This window comes from Cydia amplana, chromosome 14 (genome assembly GCF_948474715.1).
Source record: "Cydia amplana chromosome 14, ilCydAmpl1.1, whole genome shotgun sequence".
NCBI lineage: Eukaryota > Metazoa > Arthropoda > Insecta > Lepidoptera > Tortricidae > Cydia > Cydia amplana.
The window spans coordinates 5,295,310-5,318,893 of NC_086082.1; the positions used below are offsets into that span (position 1 = coordinate 5,295,310).

Consider the following 23,584-nt stretch of genomic DNA (forward strand, 5'->3'; position numbering starts at 1 on the left):
GGTACCTACCGAGAGTAATAATTGTTAAACACATTAAACCTCGTTTTAATTTCCTGTACGAATGAGATGGTCTTGTAAAAGATCTCATAAGGGACATACTTATTATAATCACATAAAAACATCAGCGAAAAACACTCGTTTGGCCAGCTGAGAAGGGTTCGCGAATTTCCCATTAATAATTTAAAAGTGCTTCTCATCACCAGCTAACCTTACTTCACTAGCCCAAGTCGTGGCTACTGTGTCAGAGGTAAACACAACCATGGCGAGTAAAAAAGTGTGTTGTTGGATTCTAAAGTCAAGGATGAACACTAAGATAAGATGTGTTAGTAAGACAGGCGCGAGACACCTCGTCTGCTTGTAAATTATTGTTTCGCTTCCATCACCATCCAATATTCATTAAGGGAAGAAATGATTATACAGCCTCCATAAACTCTTCCGAGACAGCTTAATGCCCGTGCTGGAGCCTGCAATATCGTTTACGTGCCTAATTTAATAACGTCTCGGTTTAGACTTCAACCGCGTTAAATTAACTCAGTTTGCGAGCCCGGATCAATAATGTGGTTAACTATGAAATGAGGAAACTGATAGGTTAAGTGAAGCGGCTGAAGTATAAATATATGTCACATGTTTACAGACGTTATTCTTTTGATCTCCGCTGAAGGTATCAAGTCTTAGATAAAAACGCTGCGAAATTGCCATAAGAAATTGTCGTAAGCCAAAGTAATGTAACCGTTTGAAGGGTCTATGCATTAGCCTTAATTTCGGCAACGCAATCATTTCACGCCCAAATTTCCGTCGATTGATATTGTTACATAGTTTGCGTCACCGTCGTTCGAGCACGCCATGGTTAAGATCAAAACCTAATCAGTCGTTTATTCCACTCCGCGTAGACAGCAAGAAAAACAATGTACCGTAGTGAAGATTCATAGTCAAGTTTAAGGTTAACCGCAAGGTTTAACCGGCATCTGCAGTGGCCTGTGAAAATAAACCAATAAGTCGGTAGCGGTTAATAAAAAAATTCTCGGGGAAGTTTTTTAACGAGTTCCGAAGCATTGTGCCCGTCTATTGTGCCTAGGATTCCGGGCTTCGGGCTCGTTACGCGAGAAAATGCACCGGCGTGTTTCGAGATGAATTTTAATGTTTTCCGACTTGTCGCGGGCTGGGGTTGGGGTAGCGGCTGAATAGCGGCAATATGTTGCTGAGCTCGTCCGCGTGTCGGCTGACGACCTTCTTCATTGGTGAGTCTTGTAAATTCGGATGAAATTCATACAAGTTTCATGCTCGGGTTTAGTTAACATTCTTCAGTAATTGGAACACGTGTCTACCTAATTGCTTCTTTGACAAATCTTAAATAGGTAGAAGGAAACCTTACCTATGTTTAATTTTTTTTAATAGAGCGAAAGCGTGCTCAATTAGAAGTACCTAACGTATAGTACCTACATATTTCAGAATGAAAACAATAACTTTCGTACCGAACTAATTAGTTGGAAGATACTTAGATCATAGTTATTAATGGCAATTGATTTTATATCAATTGAAATTTCAATTAAATTTATATCAATTGTGTCAAAGTAATTTGGCGAGTCGCCAAGTCACAAAACATCCGCACCTCCTCTGAGCGTTCCTTTCAGTAGGTATCTAGTTGAAGTTTCACACAAGCATCGATATCTTCTAAATCCAACCGTTTGTTTAAAAACATTACGTCTATTTTAGAGTGAAAGTAGCTGTAAAAGTTGGTTTACCTACGATATAACATACTCGTATTTATGTGTTTTTACGCGTCAGAAACACAAAATGGTATAAAGTGCTTTGTTGTGAGATAAATACGAACCAAAATTATTATAAATTACTAAAAGACATAGACAGGAATAGAAAACTAAAACTAACTACCATTAAAATATCTAAAATTAAAAATAGGTACCTATCAAAATTTGGTGCCCTCGGGAGGGTGCTCAATACGCAGGCAGCGTTCCCGCGCTGGATTGCGATTGCAATTCTCTGCGCGAGAAAGCTGCCCGCGCGGGGGTCGCCCGTTGCCTCCCTCAGCCGTTTCCCGAGTGCTTTGTGGAGCATCTGTAAAAGTTGGTTCAGTTGGGGATAATAATTTTGTCGTAGGTGTTTCGGAGATATGTTTCATGAGCGCGCCTGTGGGGCCGTGCTACTACTGCTGCCCCCATGATGACGTGCAGGATATACAGTACAAACTGTTCACTAGGTAAGTACTTTTATAGTTTGTCAAAGGACTGTCTTATTTCAAACATAGACAGAAAGTCATATTTTAGTGGTGCCATATATCTGGCATATCCTCCAACTGCCTACCTACATTTATTTACTAGGTACTTATAGCTGGTCAACCAAATCTTGTCAGTAAAAAAAGGCGAAATTCAAATTTTCTATGGGACGATATCCCTTCGCGCCTACATTTTTCAAATTTGCCGCCTTTTTCTACTGTCAAGATCTGGTTGACTACGTATAGGTAACTCTCATTTCCTGACCTCTTTATTTCTCTATTGACATAACCGGCTTTATTTAAAACTTGAATACTTATTCAAAATAGATTGATAAACTATTTATTCCATCCAAATAAAATCTAGATCGTCATTTTACGATATATCCATACCTAATAGGTACTTCGTAAATACTTATATGTAGTTGAATATATTTTTATTAGGTAATGAATAATGATGAATTGACCATGACCTAATACGCTCAAAGCCGTGCAGTGGATTAACTTTAACCTTGTCAATTAATGTGGTTAAATAAACCTCATCAACGTAATAGCTTAGATATGTTTTCTAATGGGGAGGTTTCTAGTGCTGTTGATTTACACTCACGATTTTCACTCATAATTTGTGACCAATGAAATGACCCATGAGCCGCGCCTCTGGCATTTAAGACAAGGGTTACAATTATGGACTATATGCTTTGCAGATCAAATCCTACCACCTTCGACCTGATCTCAGTAGGCAACAGAGCGTCTCTGCGGCGGACTCGCTTCAACGTGTCCAACCCGACAATTATATATCTTATGGGCTTCACTGAAGCCAGTACTGGCCGGAGCACTACTACACTGCGCGATGGTAAGTAAAAACATAATACCCTCAACGGTTTTTTTTTAAACTTGCGTACCAAGGTGAAGGGATAGATGTGAATAATTTATTTCGACGTAAACGATTATTGGTGCATTTGTTACAATCTTCTATCTATATATATAAATGCAAGTGTCCTGACTGACTGACTGACTGACTGACTGACTGATTCATCAACGCAGAGCCGAAACTACAAAAGCTAGAAAGTTGAAATTTGCACACTAGGTTGAATTTATAAAGTGTACAAGAGATAAGAAGCGATTTTGAAAAATTCAACCCCTAAGGGGGTTAAAAAGGGGATGAAAGGTTGTATGGGGTGCAAGTTTTATTTTAAGCTAGGAATTTAAAACTTTGTAAAAATGTACTATATTAAAAAACAAGAAAACTAATTTCTACGTTTTCGAAAATTCATCCCCCAAGGTGGTGAAAAAGGGGTTGAAAGTTTGTATGGATATCAAATATTTTTGGGAGTGTTGGACTTGAAACTTTGTATATGGAGATATTATTATAAGATGGGAAAAGTAATTTCAGCGTTTTTGAAAATTCATCCCCTAACAGGGTTAAAAAGGGGTTGAAAGTTTGAATCCATTAAAAATGCTTTGAAACTTCTTAGAAAGACATAATAGCCGATGACAAAAAACAGGAATTGCGACGTTTTAGGTAATTCAACCCCTAAGGGGGTAAAAAAGGAGATGAAACTTTGTCCTGGGGTGCAAATTTTATTTTAAGCTAGGACCTTAAAACTTCGTATAAAGGTAATTAATTAAAAAAACAAGAAAACTAATTTCAGCGTTTTTAAAACTTCTTCCCCCGAGGTGGTAAAAACGGGGTTGAAAGTTTGTACGGAGATCAAATATTTTTGAGAGTGCGGGACTTGAATCTTTGTATTTGGGGATATTATTAGAAGACAGGAAAAGTTATTTCAGGGTTTTGTAAAATTCATCCCCTAAAAGGGTTAAAAGGGGGATGAAAGTTTGTATGGAGTTCAAATTTTATTTTAAGTTAGGAACTTGAAACTTCGTAAAAATATATGTTATTAAAATACAAGAAAACTCATTTCAGCGTTTTTGAATTATCATCCCCTAAGGTGGTAAAAAGGGGGTTGAAAGTTTGTATGGATATCAAACATTTTTTCGAACGCGGGACTTGAATCTTTGTATTTCGGGATATTATTAAAATACAGGAAAAATAATTTCAGCGTTTTGTAAAATTCATCCCCCAACAGGATTAAAAAGGGGTTGAAAGTTTTAATCCATTACAAATGCTTTGAAACTTCTTAGAAAGCCATAATAGCCGATTACAAGAAAGTAATTGCTATTTTTTGGAAATTCAACCCCTAAGGGGGATAAAAAGAGGATGAAAGTTCGTCTTAGGGTGCAAATTTTATTTTAAGCTAGGAACTTGAAACTTTGCAAAAAGGTATTAAATTAAGATACAAGAAAACTAATTTCAGCGTTTTTGAAAATTCATCCCCTAAGGTGGTGAAAAAGGGGTTGGAAGTTTGTATGAATATCAAACATTTTTTCGAACGCGTGACTTGAATCTTTCTATTTGAGGATATTATTAGAAGACAGGAAAAGTTATTTTAGCGTTTTGTAAAATTCATCCTCTAACAGGGTTAAAACAGGGGGTTGAAAGTTTGTATAGGGTTTAAATTTTATTTAAAGCTACAAACTTGAAACTTCGTAAAAATGTATTTTATCAAAAGAGAAGAAAACTAATTTCAGAGATTTTGATAATTCATCCCCCGAGGTGGTGAAAAAGGGGTTGAAAATTTGTTTGGAGGCCAAACATTTTTTTGAGTGCGGGACTTGAATCGTTGTATAAAGGAATATTATTAGAATACAAGAAAAATAATTTCAGCTTTTAAAAAATCATCCCCTAAAATGATTAAAAAGGGGTTGAAAGTTTGTATAGGGTTCAAATTTTATTTAAAGCTAGGAACTTCAAACTTCGTAAATAGGTAGTTAGGTAGTAGGTTTTATTAAATAGAGGACATGAAAATCTTCTAAGGGGGTTTAGAGGGATTATATCGAGGACAATTTTATTCAGTTAGGGGCTTGAAACTTCGTAGGTTGTGAAAGACAAAGTCTCATGCGTTGTATAATATATATATGTTGTATGCGTTGTGTAATAATTAACAAATGATTAACCGTCCTACCGCAATCACTTGCTGCACAATGTTCTAAGCTAATGTAGAATATATAACCACCAATATACAAATCCACGCGTACGAAGTCGCGGGCAACAGCTAGTCTTCTATATATATAAATGCACGTGTCCTGACTGATTGACTGACTGACTGACTGACTGACTGACTCATCAACGCAGAGCCGAAACTACAAACGCTAGAAAGTTGAAATTTGGACACTAGGTTGCATTTATAAAATGTATAAGAGCTAAGAAGCGATTTTGAGAAATTCAACCCCTAAGGGGGTTAAAAAGGGGATGAAAGGTTGTATGGGGTGCAAGTTTTATTTTAAGCTAGGAATTTGAAACTTTGTAAAAATGTACTATATTAAAAAACAAGAAAACTAATTTCTGCGTTTTCGAAAATTCATCCCCCAAGGTGGTGAAAAAGGGGTTGAAAGTTTGTATGGAGATCAAATATTTTTGTGAGTGTTGGACTTGAAACTTTGTATATGGGGATATTATTATAAGACGGGAAAAGTAATTTCAGCGTTTTTGAAAATTCATCCCCTAACAGGGTTAAAAAGGGGTTGAAAGTTTGAACCCATTACAAATGCTTTGAAACTTCTTAGAAAGACATAATAGCCGATGACAAAAAAAAAGGAATTGCGACGTTTTAGGTAATACAACCCCTAAGGGGGTAAAAAAGGGGATGAAACTTTGTCCTGGGGTGCAAATTTTATTTTAAGCTAGGACCTTGAAACTTCGTAAAAAGGTATTAAATTAAAAAACAAGAAAACTAATTTCTGCGTTTTCGAAAATTCATCCCCCAAGGTGGTGAAAAAGGGGTTGAAAGTTTGTATGGAGATCAAATATTTTTGTGAGTGTTGGACTTGAAACTTTGCATATGGGGATATTATTATAAGACGGGAAAAGTAATTTCAGCGTTTTTGAAAATTCATCCCCCAAGGTGGTGAAAAAGGGGTTGAAAGTTTGTATGGAGATCAAATATTTTTGTGAGTGTTGGACTTGAAACTTTGTATATGGGGATATTATTATAAGATGGGAAAAGTAATTTCAGCGTTTTTGAAAATTCATCCACTAACAGGGTTAAAAAGGGGTTGAAAGTTTGAATCCATTAAAAATGCTTTGAAACTTCTTAGAAAGACATAATAGCCGATGACAAAAAACAGGAATTGCGACGTTTTAGGTAATTCAACCACTAAGGGGGTAAAAAAGGAGATGAAACTTTGTCCTGGGGTGCAAATTTTATTTTAAGCTAGGACCTTAAAACTTCGTAAAAAGATAATTAATTAAAAAAACAAGAAAACTAATTTCAGCGTTTTTAAAACTTCTTCCCCCGAGGTGGTAAAAACGGGGTTGAAAGTTTGTACGGAAATCAAATATTTTTGAGAGTACGGGACTTGAATCTTTGTATTTGGGGATATTATTAGAAGACAGGAAAAGTTATTTCAGCGTTTTGTAAAATTCATCCCCTAACAGGGTTAAAAGGGGGATGAAAGATTGTATGGAGTTCAAATTTTATTTTAAGTTAGGAACTTGAAACTTCGTAAAAATATATGTTATTAAAATACAAGAAAACTTATTTCAGCGTTTTTGAATTATCATCCCCTAAGGTGGTAAAAAGGGGGTTGAAAGTTTGTATGGATATCAAACATTTTTTCGAACGCGGGACTTGAATCTTTGTATTTCGGGATATTATTAAAATACAGGAAAAATAATTTCAGCGTTTTGTAAAATTCATCCCCCAACAGGATTAAAAAGGGGTTGAAAGTTTTAATCCATTACAAATGCTTTGAAACTTCTTAGAAAGGCATAATAGCCGATTACAAGAAAGTAATTGCTATTTTTTGGAAATTCAACCCCTAAGGGGGATAAAAAGAGGATGAAAGTTCGTCTTAGGGTGCAAATTTTATTTTAAGCTAGGAACTTGAAACTTTGCAAAAAGGTATTAAATTAAGATACAAGAAAACTAATTTTAGCGTTTTTGAAAATTCATCCCCTAAGGTGGTGAAAAAGGGGTTGGAAGTTTGTATGGATATCAAACATTTTTTCGAACGCTCGACTTGAATCTTTCTATTTGGGGATATTATTAGAAGACAGGAAAAGTTATTTTAGCGTTTTGTAAAATGAATCCCCTAACAGGGTTAAAACAGGGGGTTGAAAGTTTGTATAGGGTTCAAATTTTATTTAAAGCTACAAACTTGAAACTTTGTAAAAATATATTTTATCAAAAGAGAAGAAAACTAATTTCAGAGATTTTGATAATTCATCCCCCGAGGTGGTGAAAAAGGGGTTGAAAATTTGTTTGGAGGCCAAACATTTTTTTGAGTGCGGGACTTGAATCGTTGTATAAAGGCATATTATTAGAATACAAGAAAAATAATTTCAGCTTTTAAAAAATCATCCCCTAAAATGATTAAAAAGGGGTTGAAAGTTTGTATAGGGTTCAAATTTTATTTAAAGCTAGGAACTTCAAACTTCGTAAATAGGTAGTTAGGTAGTAGGTTTTATTAAATAGAGGACATGAAAATCTTCTAAGGGGGTTTAGAGGGATTATATCGAGGACAATTTTATTCAGTTAGGGGCTTGAAACTTCGTAGGTTGTGAAAGACAAAGTCTCATGCGTTGTATAATATTAATAATTAACAAATGATTAACCGTCCTACCGCAATCACTTGCTGCACAATGTTCTAAGCTAATGTAGAAATATATAACCACCAATATACAAATCCACGCGTACGAAGTCGCGGGCAACAGCTAGTAAAATCATAGAATCACATGGCACCCTATAAAGGGTATAGCCAGAATTCAATATACTTAGGTAGGATTAATTTGTATAGTAATATAATATGTATATAACCATTTATTGAGATTGCTTTTAGGTACATACACCTGTAACCTGAGTACTTAGCTGATTTTCGACGCAAGCACTGAGTTCACACTGAGTTTTAAATTTTCCTCCACTAGGTATTTAAATTATAGGTATGTACTTATTATTATTCCAGCTGAAGCCATAGGGCAAGCGAGGGTAGTAATATTACTTTACGAGCGCCTTTATTACCCTGACGATGGTATTATAATAGCGCTATCAATTACTTATGGAGCCAAACGAGAATCTTGCCCGAAATGTGTAGGATATGCATAAATGGGAGCAGGTGTCGTACATGCAGGTCTATTGTAAACGTAATACGATATACATATATTATACGCTCGAAATTAATAAAGTAGTTGATACCTTTATATTTATATAACATGTTATAAATGTGTGAAAAGTCACATAATTTTTGATTGTCAGTAAACTTGACTTATCTTACGTATCTGAAGTCTGTTTGATTCAATCGTTACAGCTCGTTAAGACGAATCAGTCTCGAAAAAATGCACCAGGATTAAAATAACCGATGATCATCTATCAATACTCGAAAAAAAAAATTGTGACTATAATATTTGTTTAAATGTTTTTGATTAAGTACGTACGTATTTTTTATGTATTAGGTGAGTATAAAAGTATTAAATTAATATCTTAGTCGTAAACGCGTTTACCTAAAGCATCACAGATAAATACTAGTTAAACACGTACCTACTCTATTCTAACTGCTAACTAACAAAGGCAGCAATGGTTTTAATAATAGGTTATCATAATTGGAAAATAAATCCCGGTTACGTAACTTATTCTATTCTCTTTGGAGTTTTAAAGGAATAAAGAAAGTAATGAATGGTTATATTGTTTCTGAACGATTTTATAGGTGCTTAATACAACTGTGATATAAATATTGTATTGACTATTACCAAAAATGTTGCAGCATACCTATCTAGGGGAGACTACAACTTCGTGTCGGTCGACTGGGCACGTCTCGTGGCGTTTCCGTGGTAAGTTATGCATTGATACTATTATCGCCCCGGTTCAATTCGTAAGTATACCTTATAGCTAAGATATAAGGTCCACTGACAGATAAGACTGTTAAGAGTGTTGCAGTAGTTGCAGTCAGCACGCCATTATCTTGTATTTAAAAAAAACAAGTTAATGTCTCGGCAAAAACCACAAGATTATAGGAACTGAAGCAGATTTTGTATTTCACTTTTTAGAATGACAAGCTCACTACCAAGCTGATGATGTTATTAATAATCTTGCTGGCTATTCGAAACATAAACTTACTAGAGTCTGTGCTGTTCAGAAAGACAAGAGTCGTGGAATGTATTGGGCCCCATACATTCCACGACTCTTCTCTTGCCACACAGACTCTAATATCATATTCGAACAGCTAAAAATTTACAGTAAGTACCTAGCACACGACAGGTTAAATCTCTCCGACATAAATGCACAATGTTTTGTATGGCTGCGCTACAAATCATCATCGCAAGCAATGAACAAGAACATTTAGCAGATGGAAATGGCCGGGCATGAATTAAAAGCTTTTAAAAGCAAACGCTTGTCGCAAACAGAGCAGAGACTTGTAAATAGTACAGACAACAGGTTTCCAACTTGTCAATGTGGCAGTTTATTATAAGGAAAGCGAAGGTAGTTACGTCATGTTACTTTGATGGGAGTTCAACAGGAGTTGTATTCATACAAAACTGCATACCTCATAATTATGGTCAATTCTTATACATATTTTGAATAGCGTCGATTATAAATCGTAACGAAAGCTAATTTTAGGTCTTTATGAGTATGTACCTACTATACGGAGCAGTTACAAAATTAAGCAAAGGGCCATATAAAATATAGTTTTGACAACTTGCTCAATTTCCAGCATAAATAACCGAAGTATTACTTTAAGCTGCCAAACTCAACTACCACATCAATGAGGAATGCAACTATCATGGAATATTTTCTTTGAATGAAACTATATATGAACATTGACAGTCTGTATCATAAATTTTCTCTAGACTAGGGAACACCGCACGCCTATTTTCTTCAGGACGGTTTTAAGCTGCACGTTTATAACTTCATGGAATTGTGCCAAGTTTTGCTCCAGATTTATGCACCCACATAAGGTTATGTAGGTAACTACGTAAGCGGATTGTTTCAAGTAATTGAAGCTAGTGGGACGGAAGAGATATGTGTACTGTGTTCACAAGGCTCTTTTCTTTGTGTGGATCAATTAGTTACAACCAGTGTTACAACTACTCTATCGGTTGCTAAGGTAGCGAGGTGGTTCTCAGAGTAGCGTACCTAGTTTGAAAATAAATCCAGCTTTAATTATAATTTCAAAGTCTTGTTACTCGTACTAGGTCAAGAGTAGTATTATTTTAAAGAGTTTGAGCATTTTAAAACAAGTTTTTTTAGACGGTGGAAAAAAATGGATTTAGAGAAGAAAATAAATAGATTGAAATTGACTAATGTATTACCATAATAATTAAGTTTACCTTCTCTAACTTATATTAACAGAGCTGACATCACGCGATTGTCGCTCAGCTAAACCTCAGTACAATGTTGTGATAGTTACGTCTGTAGATCGCATAATTAAGTCTTGTATAGAACTTGTAAACTGTAGTTGAATTATGCACATGAGGAATACCTATAGTCGAAACTGTTGAAAGTTCTAGCGCAATACAAATACACGTTTACAGTCAGGTTTCAGAGCACATGATTAACGGAGAGTTTGAAATTTATCGTTGCATTCAGAAGAATACCGTTATCTGTGAATTGTGATGTATCAAATGTTTTTAGTTGTTTACTTAGGTACTGAATAAGTATAAATACTCTAGAACAGTGATATTCAACCGTGTCCATGACGCGACTACTTTTGGCTAGAAAAAATTTCAATACCCCCCTCCGTAACTCGTATACCGGAATGACTCGTATAGTCGTAGATTACATAATACGCCTCCTGATGAACTTACCACGAGTAGGCTCGTGTATTATGGGTTCAGACCTGTGCGATCTGCGTCAAATGTTTCCACTATCATTCTCTTAAATGCATTTCCAGTTTTAATTGCATTTCCAGGTTCTATTGAACCGAATCCTAAAACATTCCAGGTATATAACGGCAGTCCGCAACACCCGCTACATGGGAGCCCGCTTAGCGGATTTCGTGCAGTTTTTGGAGCGCGCAGGAGTCCGTGCTTCCTCGTTACATGTCATCGGGTTCTCGCTTGGAGCTGAGGCAGCTGGCTTCGGCGGGAAGGAATTGAGGAAGAGAGGGCTGTTGCTGGGCAGGATTACTGGTAATAAGAGATAGTGTTTTGTTTATTGACACTTCAAGACCGAAATAGCGCTCGAAACGTACATCAACTCTTGCTTCTGGTAGAGAAGATACTTTACCAAAATACCGCTCACAAGGCCAGATATATGTGTATAGAAAAAATAATGTATTATCTTAAGACATGCGGAGACTGCACTGAAATCCTTTTCACATAGCTAGCGACAGTGCAGCGCTAGACATGGAAGAGAAATAAAATGTTACCGCGTCAAGATCCTAAGCAGGATTACCTAAAGGTTGCGTCACACAGGCGCGTTTTCCGGGCGGGGCGTGAGCGGGGCGAGAGCGTTTTATATGTTAAAGCTGCGCGCGCGCGCCCCGCGCGCCCCGCTCACGCCCCGCCTGGAAAACGCGCCTGTGTGACGAAGCCTTTATACTCATCCCCGCCCAGCAAGCACTGCGCACTTTCATAGAATAAGAAGAAAATACTCGTTCTTTCGTAAGTGGCAAAATAATGCAATCTTGCAACACGGCTACATTACATAGCTGAACGTCGAATAATAATCGAGCTAGGAGTCCATCACTGCATCTTTCACTGGTTCTCAAAATCTATTCCTACAAATCACCTTCACAGGCCTGGATCCCGCCTACCCCGGCTACGGTTTAACTAACAGCGACGGCCATCTTGCAAGAGGCGATGCAGCCTTCGTGGACGTGCTGCACACGAACCCTGGGGTCTTCGGGTTCCCCCGGCCAATAGGCGACGTGGATTTCTACCCCAACCCGGGGAGCTGGGTGCAGCCGGGCTGCTGGGTCGACCAGCTCATCAGGAACCGGGAGGTCGGGTTTATGTGTAAGTTGATAAAATAAATATTCATAAAGGGTAAATTCATAAGGGGTAATGTGACGATCAGGACTGTTTTGCAGTCGTAACTTTGCGTTCAATAGCATGAAGGGCAAACCTTGGCTTATCGGTGATACTAGGTAATTCGGTGTTAATGCGTTGTTATCTTACGCTGAGCTTACAATGCTAAAATGTAAGCAATTAAATTGCTGCAAGCATCAAAACTGACAGCTGCCAACGATTTTATAGCTCGCATTTCCTCATGGTGAGAACTGTGTAAGATAATAACGGAGTATCACCGAATTACCAAGTATCACCGATAAGCCAAGGTTTTCCCTACTGGGTATGTAATAAACAGACCTGCCAATTTGTACCTACTCGCAAGGCTGGAAATGGAGGCTGAATAGCTGGTACCTATTACGTATTTTTGGTGGGTTTAATTAGGAGTTTCAGATCCTCCAAAACAAGATAAATAAAAGGAAAGGAAGGAGGAAGTAAAACAAGGAAAGGTAAATGGCGCAACATACACTTTTTTAATCTCCTTGTTTGCGTATATAATTGTATCTTAAGAAATAGTATGCACCTGCGTACGTAGCGCGATGTTAAACAGGATTACTGAAGACTTGAGGGAGATTACGAGCATGTTGTATGATTTCTCAACACCTGACTTAGTATTTCCTTGTCTTCACTTGCATTACGTTCAATGACCGTTGCACTACGATTTTCAATGCATACGTAGTATAGTTTATGATTTATTCTTCTTTAAGCTTTAAAGTAATGTCTCAAGTCCGGCGCTTCGTTTGCTAAATCGTATTTTATTGCAGCCTCGGTACTTTGAATAAATTTAAAAGTCTGTGCAGAGATAAAACTACAGTATAATTAATGTGGCAATTGTTCTCTAGAACACAGTCTAACTTAGTAATTACACAATCACGTTAATTTGTATCTCTGTCGAAATGGTTTAGTCTAACACAAATACATTTTTACTTTACTCTAAATCTCATAACGATTTTGGTGAAATAGCTTACTTAGTGTAGCGCGGGTTCTCCCTCTATAGTCGACCTTATAAAAATAGGAGGAAATCTCCTTTTTGGTCTGTCCCTGCTCTAGTCGGAATTCGTTGACTTATCTCCAAATAAAAAGCATCATTAAAGTTAAGCTCTTTAAAAAGCGCTTTATCACTCTAAAACGCTGCATCAGCAATAACCGCATATTCGTGCGATCGATGCGTTACGTCAGAGGGAGGCTGGGAGGCGGCCTTGTATCCCCATCCTAACTAAACCAGTCTAACTGCAACCGAGGGACCTTTAACAGCTTTGCGTAGTTGGAGGTCGCGCTTATGGTGGTTTCATGCGGGGAACGATGAATAACATCCAAGGCCGTGTATCCCAATTGGTTGCGTGATCGCGGACAAATGTTTGCTTAAACCACTGTAAAAAGACCTAAAGATCCCTAACAGTTATACGTATTCGGAGGCAATTAAACTGTTCATCCTGAGCATTCGGTCGTTCTTGGTAAGGGATCGAAATCACATCCAAGGACGCGGGGATCGGCCAAATTATTGCCGTTTAAAATGCTATTATTAGAGGCTGTTAGGGCAGGTTTATAACGAGGTGGGTTATCTCGTACCTTGCATATCCTTTTAGATCTGTTTTATGTTGAGTTTATGGATATTTGCGTCCTTTAACCTGCATACGGCGGACGCGTTTACTGAGGAATGTAAAGCAGATATCTTTCACATACTTTAGCGTGAAGCTATAGAATTTTAGAGAGAGGCTTTAGAACACAGCACACACTTTGACGTTGACTAGAAAGGAGTGTTCAGAAATTTTAATGGACCTTGTAGTGTGACTGAAGGTGACTGCACCGCACCGGTCGTCTTAAAAAGTATGTACCTAGTATACCTACCTATATGTATATACTTATCCATGATTTTACTAAATTCATTTTCTGAAAACATCGATCCGTCACTTTATTTATTACATTTATCATTGTACTTGATAATTAATAAATTGTGCATGAAAACAACGAAAGGCGTTTCCTATACACCTATTACAACTCCCACAAGAGGATATTAATAATTCAAGAAAATATCTTTATTTTACCACTTTAAAATAATGTCACTGTAACTTATTTTCCTAACTTAAATTTCCGTAAAACATTTAAGGCATAGTTATTATTATTTAGTACGATGCCAGCATTTAATACTACTTTTCCTGAATCCACAATAGGCGGTCTTGAATTTTCAGCATCGGGGAAAAAGTCCATGTTTTTTCTGCTATATACAGAACACTAGCCTAGCTTACATGTTCATAATTAAGCTTATGATGCCCCATATCCACAAAACGAGAACAGTAACAAAACAGCTGCAGTGAGAACACGTTGCTCAAACAAAAAAAAATATTCCGTAAAATTCATAAATACAGATGAGCTCACGCGCGCACATATTTTAAGCTCTGCGCAAAAATTATTAACATATTTTAGTGGCATGGCCCCACCATGGCCCTAATGTTACATTGTCATACGTACACGAGAATTGTAGGTACAGTTAGCATTATAACTGTGCGGCGACAAATAAGATTAAGACATTGCGGTAGCGTGACATTTAAGACACCGGCAACGAAAAAGAGAATAAGAACTTTCGCCGACCACTTTCTGCTATCTTCCTTGCTGCTAGGAGGAACAAAGTAAAAGAAACAGCCACAGAACACACAGGACACAGAAAAAACAACGGGTTGCACTCCGGGAGTGCTGGCAGAAGTGAAAACTCAATCACTGTTGCAAAATGTCTGCAGCACTTTGTATAATTGAGGTTAACGCCATCTAGCTTTATTTAGTCGCATTACTTGAAACCCCTAAGCACATCACTGTTAGTACTCGAGTTATATTAATATCAGTTAGATCGAAACTCACTAGATGGCATTTAAATCAATAAAGAAAAACTCAATGACATTGAAGTAACAGTTTTTCGAGCAGGTCACGTGACCGTCTTACGTCTTACGGTTGCGACGAGTTTAACATTTTTAACATTTTTTCCCCATCACAAAAAGTGCACAGCGCCGCTAAAGAAGTGTTCACTTCAAAAGGAATACCTAGATATAAGGAATACCTCGTATTTCTATGCGCTTGAAACGATATTGGTGCATACTGTAAATGAAGATCCCGTGTGTAAACTAGACATCTTTGCTGTTGCACTGCACTGTACGTGGCGGCTTAATTTAATTATTTTACTATTTTCTTACTGTTATAAACTAAATTTAAACTTCGAAAATTAAGAAGCCAGTTCAACTTTGTTCATCCAATCCACTCTAAATTACGTCCACCTTAAACTGTATTACTCATAAGCTAGGGTAGCATTTTGCGAGTCTCTCCCAAGTAGGTTACTTAATAAAGAAGTTAAGCGCGACGTTTCTTCGTATTTCGGTTGAGTTAAGCCCTTGGGGCTGTGCCTGGGGTGAGAGTGACTTTATTCGTCGTTCCCTTTTTACAAATGTATCAAGATCAAAGCAATTCAGCAGCAGAGCAGGTGCGTTACTTAAGGAATAATTTCATGATATCTAACACGTTCAATCTAAAAAGCTGAGACGATATTTAAATATATGTCATATGAGACTTAAAATAAACATAGGGAGACATCTAGGTTTGTTTAAAATTGCCCACGTTGTTTACGGTTATCGTTATTTATAACTTGATTTAATTTCATGTTTCATCTGTCAGATTCTTCTAAAATATAAATTTCAAATTATTATACAGAGACAGACATCTGAGACATCTATCCGTAACATCTTCGCTTTAATCGTTAATGTACACTTAAGTAGGTAATGATAACAGGGTACTTTGTATCTGTAACCTCCCACTACCTACTTACTTACTTACTTAACTAACCATAATATAAACCCCCCTTTTAATCTACCCCTGAAATATGGCCAAGTAATTTAGTCGTGATCGTCTAGTCTAGCGTTAGGACCCCTCGATGTGAACCGCGTTACCCTAGGTTCTTTAATGAGTATCAGCTAAATTTTGGACTCTGATTTTATTTACAATTACCTGGACTTTAGGAAAAGTATATTATGATATTGGAAGCACATTTATTATGACGCTAACGAGTAACTTACTAGAATAATTTATTAAAATACAGAAATAGTACTGAAAGTTACCAGAATTTATTATTGTAATGTAAATGTTGTTATATTTTACTTCAAATAATGTTATTTAGGTAAATGCAGCATATATGATAATATGAATATAAAAGAAATATGTTTGATAAAATGAGTTTAAAAATGGGGTTGGTAAAAGCCTGCCACAATCTATTAAGCCTCCGGGATAACATATGAGTAGCACTCCTGGGGTATGCCCATTTACACCCTAGCATTTCAAGTTAATATTATTAACTAACAGCTTCTATACGAAATATGCTACCCATACGCTCGATGCAGGATTGGGGGCTCCTAGTCCAATCAGCAAGATCAATTGGAACTCCTACCCTACTCTTTAGCCAGACGGGCTATGACCAACACTTCGGAACCTATGCGTGCCTAGATGACTATGAAGAGAAGTGTCAAAGTATCCATCAGTCATCAAAATTACTATTCTTTTTTATTTCAAAAGCTAGGGATGCGAATCCCATTTCCATTCCCCAGAACTAAAATATAAACTGTATTTCTAGTCTTTTAGAAGTATAAACGAAGTACTAAGTTTATTTGTTAAAAATATACTATATTTTATGAGACTGAAATATCAAGATGAGCATTATTTCACTCAAATCATCCTTTGGATTACTCATGCCTGCCAAAGGTTCCCTAAAACAGCTAGACGTCGATTTTCTATCTCCGAATAGACTGTGTTCCTAATCCCAGCTTGATATTTAAGATTTTATTGTGTAAATACCTTAGAAACATGATTGTAATACTCAGTACCTCGTCTTTACACCAGAAAACCAGAATTTCATAAATAAAAATAGAGATAAGATTTTACATTAATTATTTTCCCCAAATAAATTAAAATATTGGAAGATTTAAGCAGTTGAAACCCTATACCTATTTACGCACAATTTTAGTTTAGCAAGACCGTAGTTGAAGTCCCTTAAAAAGAGAAATACATCAGTTTTACAGACCAAGACTAGAACGAACCCTAAATTCCGAATAATTAGTGTGTGAATTTACCCTAAACCTACCCTTGTCCCTACTCTAGTATAACCAAAGCACAGTTCGTACTTACCATCGACCTGGTACTTTGGAATATATGCAAGTGTATCCCTACTAAGAAGCTGTAAGAGTTCGGCGAGCGATTCCGAGAATGCAACCTAACAGCTCGTGGTCTTGTCTCCCCCCATGGCGGGTTGCACAGAGGCAGGGTGGCAACATGGGTAAGACAGGGCCCTATTATGTATATAAGTGGTATAAATAAATATATTTTATATACGAAGCCTCCAAATACTGTAGATTTCAAATGGGCCCAGATTACTCCGGATGATGCGCACGTGACATCCCCATTATTCATCTAACAGCTGGACATTGGAGAGCTAAGGAGGGAGACGTTTTTCATCTTCTATGTTGGTAAAGAGAAGGTGCCAAGATAACCCTCATCTTGGAGCAAAAAGACTCCTAGACAGCTCACATTTAACACCGCAAGGGGTGAGCGGTCCAGTCGGACAAACAGTCAGTCCAAACAATGATCTGGTTTTAAACTATATAGCAAAAGACCCCATAGTGAAACACTAAAATAACTAGGTTCAATTTTACGAACCAAACTACTCACAAAATCAAACTAACTAAACACAGAAGTGAAATTCCCTTAAACACCGCTATCTAAGTTCAGTTTTATGACGATATTGTCCCCACAAAACCAAACACAGACACGCTTTCCAAGCCCTGTTATGCAACGATATTGTCCCTGCATAACGTGGCGGCACTTAGAAAACACAGTGTAGAAAACTTCACTATAACTACACACAGTAGCAAAGAATCCCCGCAATAGCCTGAGTTCAGTTTTACGACGATATTGTCCCCGTAAAACCAAACACAAACACGCTTTCCAAGCCCCTGCTATGCAACGATATTGTCCCTGCATAACGTGGCGGCACTTAGAAAAACACTGCGTAGGAAACTTCACTATATTTAAATCCCGTACACGGTAACAAAGAATCTCCACAAAAGTCTAAGATCAGCTTTACGACGATATTGTCCCCGTAAAACCAAACACAGACACCATTTCCACGTTTAAATTCACCAGGATAATTCCCGGCAAAAACAAACATAGTAACAGTAGTAGAGGAACTTTGCTCACCGAATATTTAAACGCCCGAGAACCAGAGTCACTGCTAGCCGATGGTTGAAGAATGAATCAATACCGGCGGTCCGCTCCTGCCTTTTATACTCTTTTACTGGCGACATACTGGCGACATAACGGCGACATACTGGCGACATAACGGCGACATACTGGCGACTGGCGACATAACGGCGACATAACGGCGACATAACGGCGACATAACGGCGACATAATGGCGACATAATGGCGACACAACGGCGACACAACGGCGACATAATGGCGACACAACGGCGACATACTGGCGACACAACGGCGACATAATGGCGACATACTGGCGACATAATGGCGACATAATGGCGACATACTGGCGACACAATGGCGACATAATGGCGACATACTGGCGACATACTGGCGACATACTGGCGACATACTGGCGACATACTGGCGACTTAATGGCGACATACTGGGACAAACATTAATCAGAAAGTACCAGGATACCATGACTGAGGAAGAGGTTATTTGCCCCGTACCTATTAGCGATATGCAACCCGACGACCAGTGATTTATTAAGACAAATGTTTACCAAAAGTACCAGGCTACCATAACCGAGGAAGAGGTCAAAAGTCGTAAAGTTCGATGCTACCAAGATCTATCCCTTTCACGCTTGCGTCTTAGAGAAAGACGGAGATATTCTCAATGACGTCTACGCACACATTCACAGGCAATAATCGGGTAGTCAGTTTGAGTAGACTAAATTGTAATAAAAAGGAACGCTTTATGGCCCCTCTACACGCACGAACCTGCAAGCATTATTTTACTTTGGGATATTTTTAGTCTCTTTCCGAAAAACACTCCTGTGTGGAAGTATTTTACGTTCACCAGTAGCAAACATACTCAAAACATAGCGGGAAGTTTAAAATCTTAGGCGTTTTGGACTGTTTGTATTAACTCTGTACTAGGAGTTCAGACTTCAATACGACCGAACGTCACGCTGTCAATGTCACTGTCATTCTAATGCCAAAAGTTCACATATTTGGGTTAGTTTCAACTTGTGATGGTTATTTTACGCAAGTTATTAATCTAAATAGCAAAAAATTTATAGTGGGTTATATATTTAATGAAACCACAAGTGGTGAAATACGAAACGTGCACTTCAAGTTGTAATTGTGACATTATTCATTGGAATCATGCATGAAATACGCGACTGAAAGGGATTTTAGTATTCAAGGTATTTCTTTCTAGTTTGTGTGTTTTGTAATGAACAAATTAGGTTAATATTTTGTAATAGGCATACGACCAGTTACATATGTAAATCCTATTCTATGCCTAATTCAAAGTAACTCGTTTCAATTGATATCTTGAAAGTAAAATACCTGTTGTTGATCTAACTCTAGCTGGGAATTCCGCGTTGATACTGCATTAGATTATTGCTACAACTTTACTTATTGCTACATACAGCTTTATTCGAAAGGCCTAAGGTCGATATTAAAGCAATTAAAAAAGATACGACTTTGCCAAGTGTTGCAGCCAAAGATCACAAAGACAGTTCTACAATTGTTAACGGCATCAGCTGCGGAAACTTCGACAACCGCCGACGGCAGTATACTGTGTATTCTGATTGCTTACAAAACTTCAGCAAGTCGAGTTCTTGAACAAACCAGTGGAGCCCTGATCTCTAAATCAGTATGAACTAAGCGTAATGGGAAACAACAATAACAATATAGCCTTTATTTCTGACATTTAAACTTAATCTATATACATATATTAAATTGTGTTTTTAACTTGATGTTTCCTTGTCAGTTTGCCTTCTGGCCAAGGCCTCCCCTAGAATTTGCCTGTCTTCTGTCCCTGGCTTAATGGGAAAGGGTACGTTCTTATACTGGTTCTCGGAGTCCAGAGTTTGGTAAGCTAGCTATGTATGAGCAAACTGATCCTGAGGTTCTCGTTTGCTCGGAAACTCACCGCGACAAGGCACGAATATTCCCAGTTTTGTATAACATTTACAAACTACTGTAAAGAAAGTCCAGTAAATCCCTTCAAAAATAATCCTTAGTAACCTATTGTTCTGAATGCATTCTTCTGACAATCCTTTGTTCTATTTAAAGGCAAAGGATTATTGTCTTAAGTTATAAATTGCATTTACAATTCACAACAGAACAAAGTCAGTGGTCTGGAAAATACGTATTGCAGTGTATTCTGCAGTTTACTTGCAATTCATGGAATATTACGACTTATTTCTTATACCATTTGTCTCAAAAAGTATGCAAATAACGATTTATTCAAGTTTTAAAATAACGAATAACGAATCCATTTTATAAGCGACTTTTCTCGCGAAATAGGAAGTGGAACCGATTTTATTTATAATGAAAGACTGTCAGGTAGATGTTACCGATATCTTGAGTTCAAGCCTTGCTGGCGCGTTGCCAAACATTGATCGTCAACCTAAAATGTCAATAGCTTACGTATAAGCTATCGCTCCCAGCGATAAGACCACGAAGCAAATGTTAGTAGGTTGCGTTGCGAATAAATAAGTTACAATTGGGGTACCTATAGTTCCGCTGTTAAATCGGTCTTTAGAAAAATAATATTGAAGACAATGAGAGAGAGAAAGAGACAACGCTCTACCAAGCCGAAATTTCGATGTGCAATATTTATCGATAGGTACTGTACATACAATCAATTAGTTTTAACCTTAATATCCTTTCATTAACGCCCTCGCATGCCCCACAAAATTCAATCATCGGTACCAATGAAATATATCAAAAGCCATTTAATTAAATCATCTCGTAACGAATGGGAGCGTTCAATGGAATTGGGAATTCATTCCAATCCCACCGCAAAGGAAGCTTTTGTGCTAGTTTTGATTAACGACCGGACTTGAATGCATTATATAACCAATTAATCAAAACAAGTGTAAAATTAAAAGCTTTTTCATTTCTCATGCTCTGAAAGAGGGTCATTGTTGTTCTAAAAGGTGTGCAGAAAGTGATACGTTTCTGCACTAGAGCATTTAACTTTCCGAGTACAATTATTTTCATTTTTTTAAAGATAAACAATTGAAATATGGTTTTAAATTGATTTGTTTTACAATTTCCATTCTGATTTTTATCTCCGTATTCCATGAATAACGATTCTTTTACCTTTTGTTAATTGAATGTACCCTCAAGAAACAGTATAAAAATTTAAACTCTGTCATGTTTTTTTTTAAATCACATGCATTTTACTTTCCTCGTATTCGAAATGAAAAGTAGAGTGTTTAACTCGGGTGAAATGCATCATTTCAGCCTCGGACTATTGGCGCTCTCACTGCGTTCCAGCACAAAACTACCTCGGCAGAAATGAGTGCCTTTCACCCTTTGGTTAATAATCTGCTATTGTCAGTTAAATGTTGGTTTGACCATATAATTGCGATGTAAATACCTATGTGGTAGAGGTAAAAATTTCAGATGACCGGAGGCTGAACATTTCGATGAAAGTTCATAGTTCATACGTATGCAGCCATTCTGCAAAAAAATATTAGAGCATGAAATACTCATCAGTCGAAACGTGTGTTGCATTTCGTCATATTTTTTGTGTGTGGGCAGTCGTTTCAAATGCAAATCTAATCAAGATCTATCCAATAACCACTCTAAACAGATTAAAATTCAGAATTCATGCAAATAAGAAGACCAGAAGTGAGGAACGCAATTCAGAATGAAACTATAAAGAACCAAGATAGTTAGACCCGAACAAGGTGTCTCCGATGATTTACCAGAGTAACTTCGTTATTGGCGCTTTTTGGGGGAAAATGCTACAATCATTAGCAGTTAATCAATTGATGAAGCTCATCTTGTATATTTTCAGATGGATGCAGCCACAACCGAGCTTGGCGTCTGTATGCAGAATCAGTGTTAAACCCAGGAGGGTTCCCGGCGACGCTGTGCCGGCAGTGGAGGGGCTCGCCACGTCTGTGTAGCTTTCGAGTTGATGGATACATGGGTTTTGGAGCGCGCCCACCGTGAGTAAATTAGTTTGAAGGTTGATGAAGCTTGTTTGGTGCTTACCGGACTTGGTACTTATGGTAGGCGCCATGCTTTATTTAAACAAGGGGATCGCTGAGGAGCCTATAGCAACAACGAGTAGGTACTTAGAGTTTTTCGTTGACTGACGGTGGCGGATAGTTTTGACAAGACTATTATCATTTGGATTTCCCAAAATATTTCTAATAGATGTCCTTTAAGAATTTAACAATCGAGATTGTATGTTTAAGAGGAACAAGCTCCTCTTAGCATCTTCCTGTTGGATTCCTAAAAATCCGTTAAAAATAACTACTAATATCTCCTACAATAACGCATTCGAAGTCAGTCCTTGCGGAATTCCGACGACGAAGACGGACAAAACAAAATCTTAAATTTCACCACTAAAAATCTATAATTCATCCCCAACCGCAAATATCGCAATCAAAGGGTCTGATTAAACTGGCAACGCTGGGTTTACGAGCGTTATACGCGTCACGTCGCGCGCATGAATCCCGCTGTGGATTCAGGAGCCGATTTAGGAGTGCAATAACGGGAACGTGCTCGACATAAACGTGTGCGTGGACGGGACGAGCCGTTTGATGTACGTCTTGAGACCAGAGGGCGGTTAATTGATTAGAAAAATCCGGAGAATTGTAGAGATTTGGTCGATTTTCTAAGTCTGCTTTAAAAATATCTTTTACTTGAGTAATTTAGGTAAAAAAATAAGGCCATAATATGTTCATGTTTTCAGCCTCAGCGGAAAAATGTATTTGGAGACTAATGAGAGCCCTCCTTTTGCGAGAAACGGGCCATAAGCTTCAGGAAACAGCCGCCCTGTGTCTTAGAAAATACTTATTAAAGAATTGTATAGACGTACGTAGTAGTCTAATAATAAGGATCAAGAACTTTTGTGAACTTTTGCTGCTTAGTTACTGTCGTTACAAGCGTATAAATGGAATGGTATTTTAATATTCCACAAATAATTTTGTGGTTGAGTAGGTAATATGATATCGTTAGTGATCTTAATGCCAATGAATTTATGTGATATTATACAAATCGAAAAACAATAAAAGATACGAAATCGCTTCCAAT

General features: G+C 37.5%; 3 protein-coding genes across 3 annotated transcripts in view; 1 reads left to right on the forward strand and 2 right to left on the reverse strand.

Moving 5' to 3' along the window:
* Positions 1-23,584, reverse strand: part of LOC134654030 (COP9 signalosome complex subunit 4) — a 176,516-nt gene that overhangs the window by 152,107 nt on the left and 825 nt on the right. The window lies entirely within an intron of this gene.
* The window catches only part of LOC134654049 (inner centromere protein A), a 77,783-nt gene that overhangs the window by 6,078 nt on the left and 48,121 nt on the right, over positions 1-23,584 (reverse strand). The gene's annotated exons all lie outside the window — the stretch shown is intronic.
* LOC134653807 (pancreatic lipase-related protein 2) lies at positions 595-23,343 on the forward strand. Its single transcript, XM_063509172.1, has 8 exons — positions 595-1,238; positions 2,116-2,215; positions 2,932-3,080; positions 9,044-9,110; positions 11,221-11,408; positions 12,018-12,236; positions 22,338-22,491; positions 23,244-23,343. The coding sequence occupies exons 1-8, from the start codon at positions 1,193-1,195 to the stop codon at positions 23,305-23,307; spliced, it is 987 nt and encodes a 328-aa protein (XP_063365242.1). The 5' UTR covers positions 595-1,192; the 3' UTR covers positions 23,308-23,343.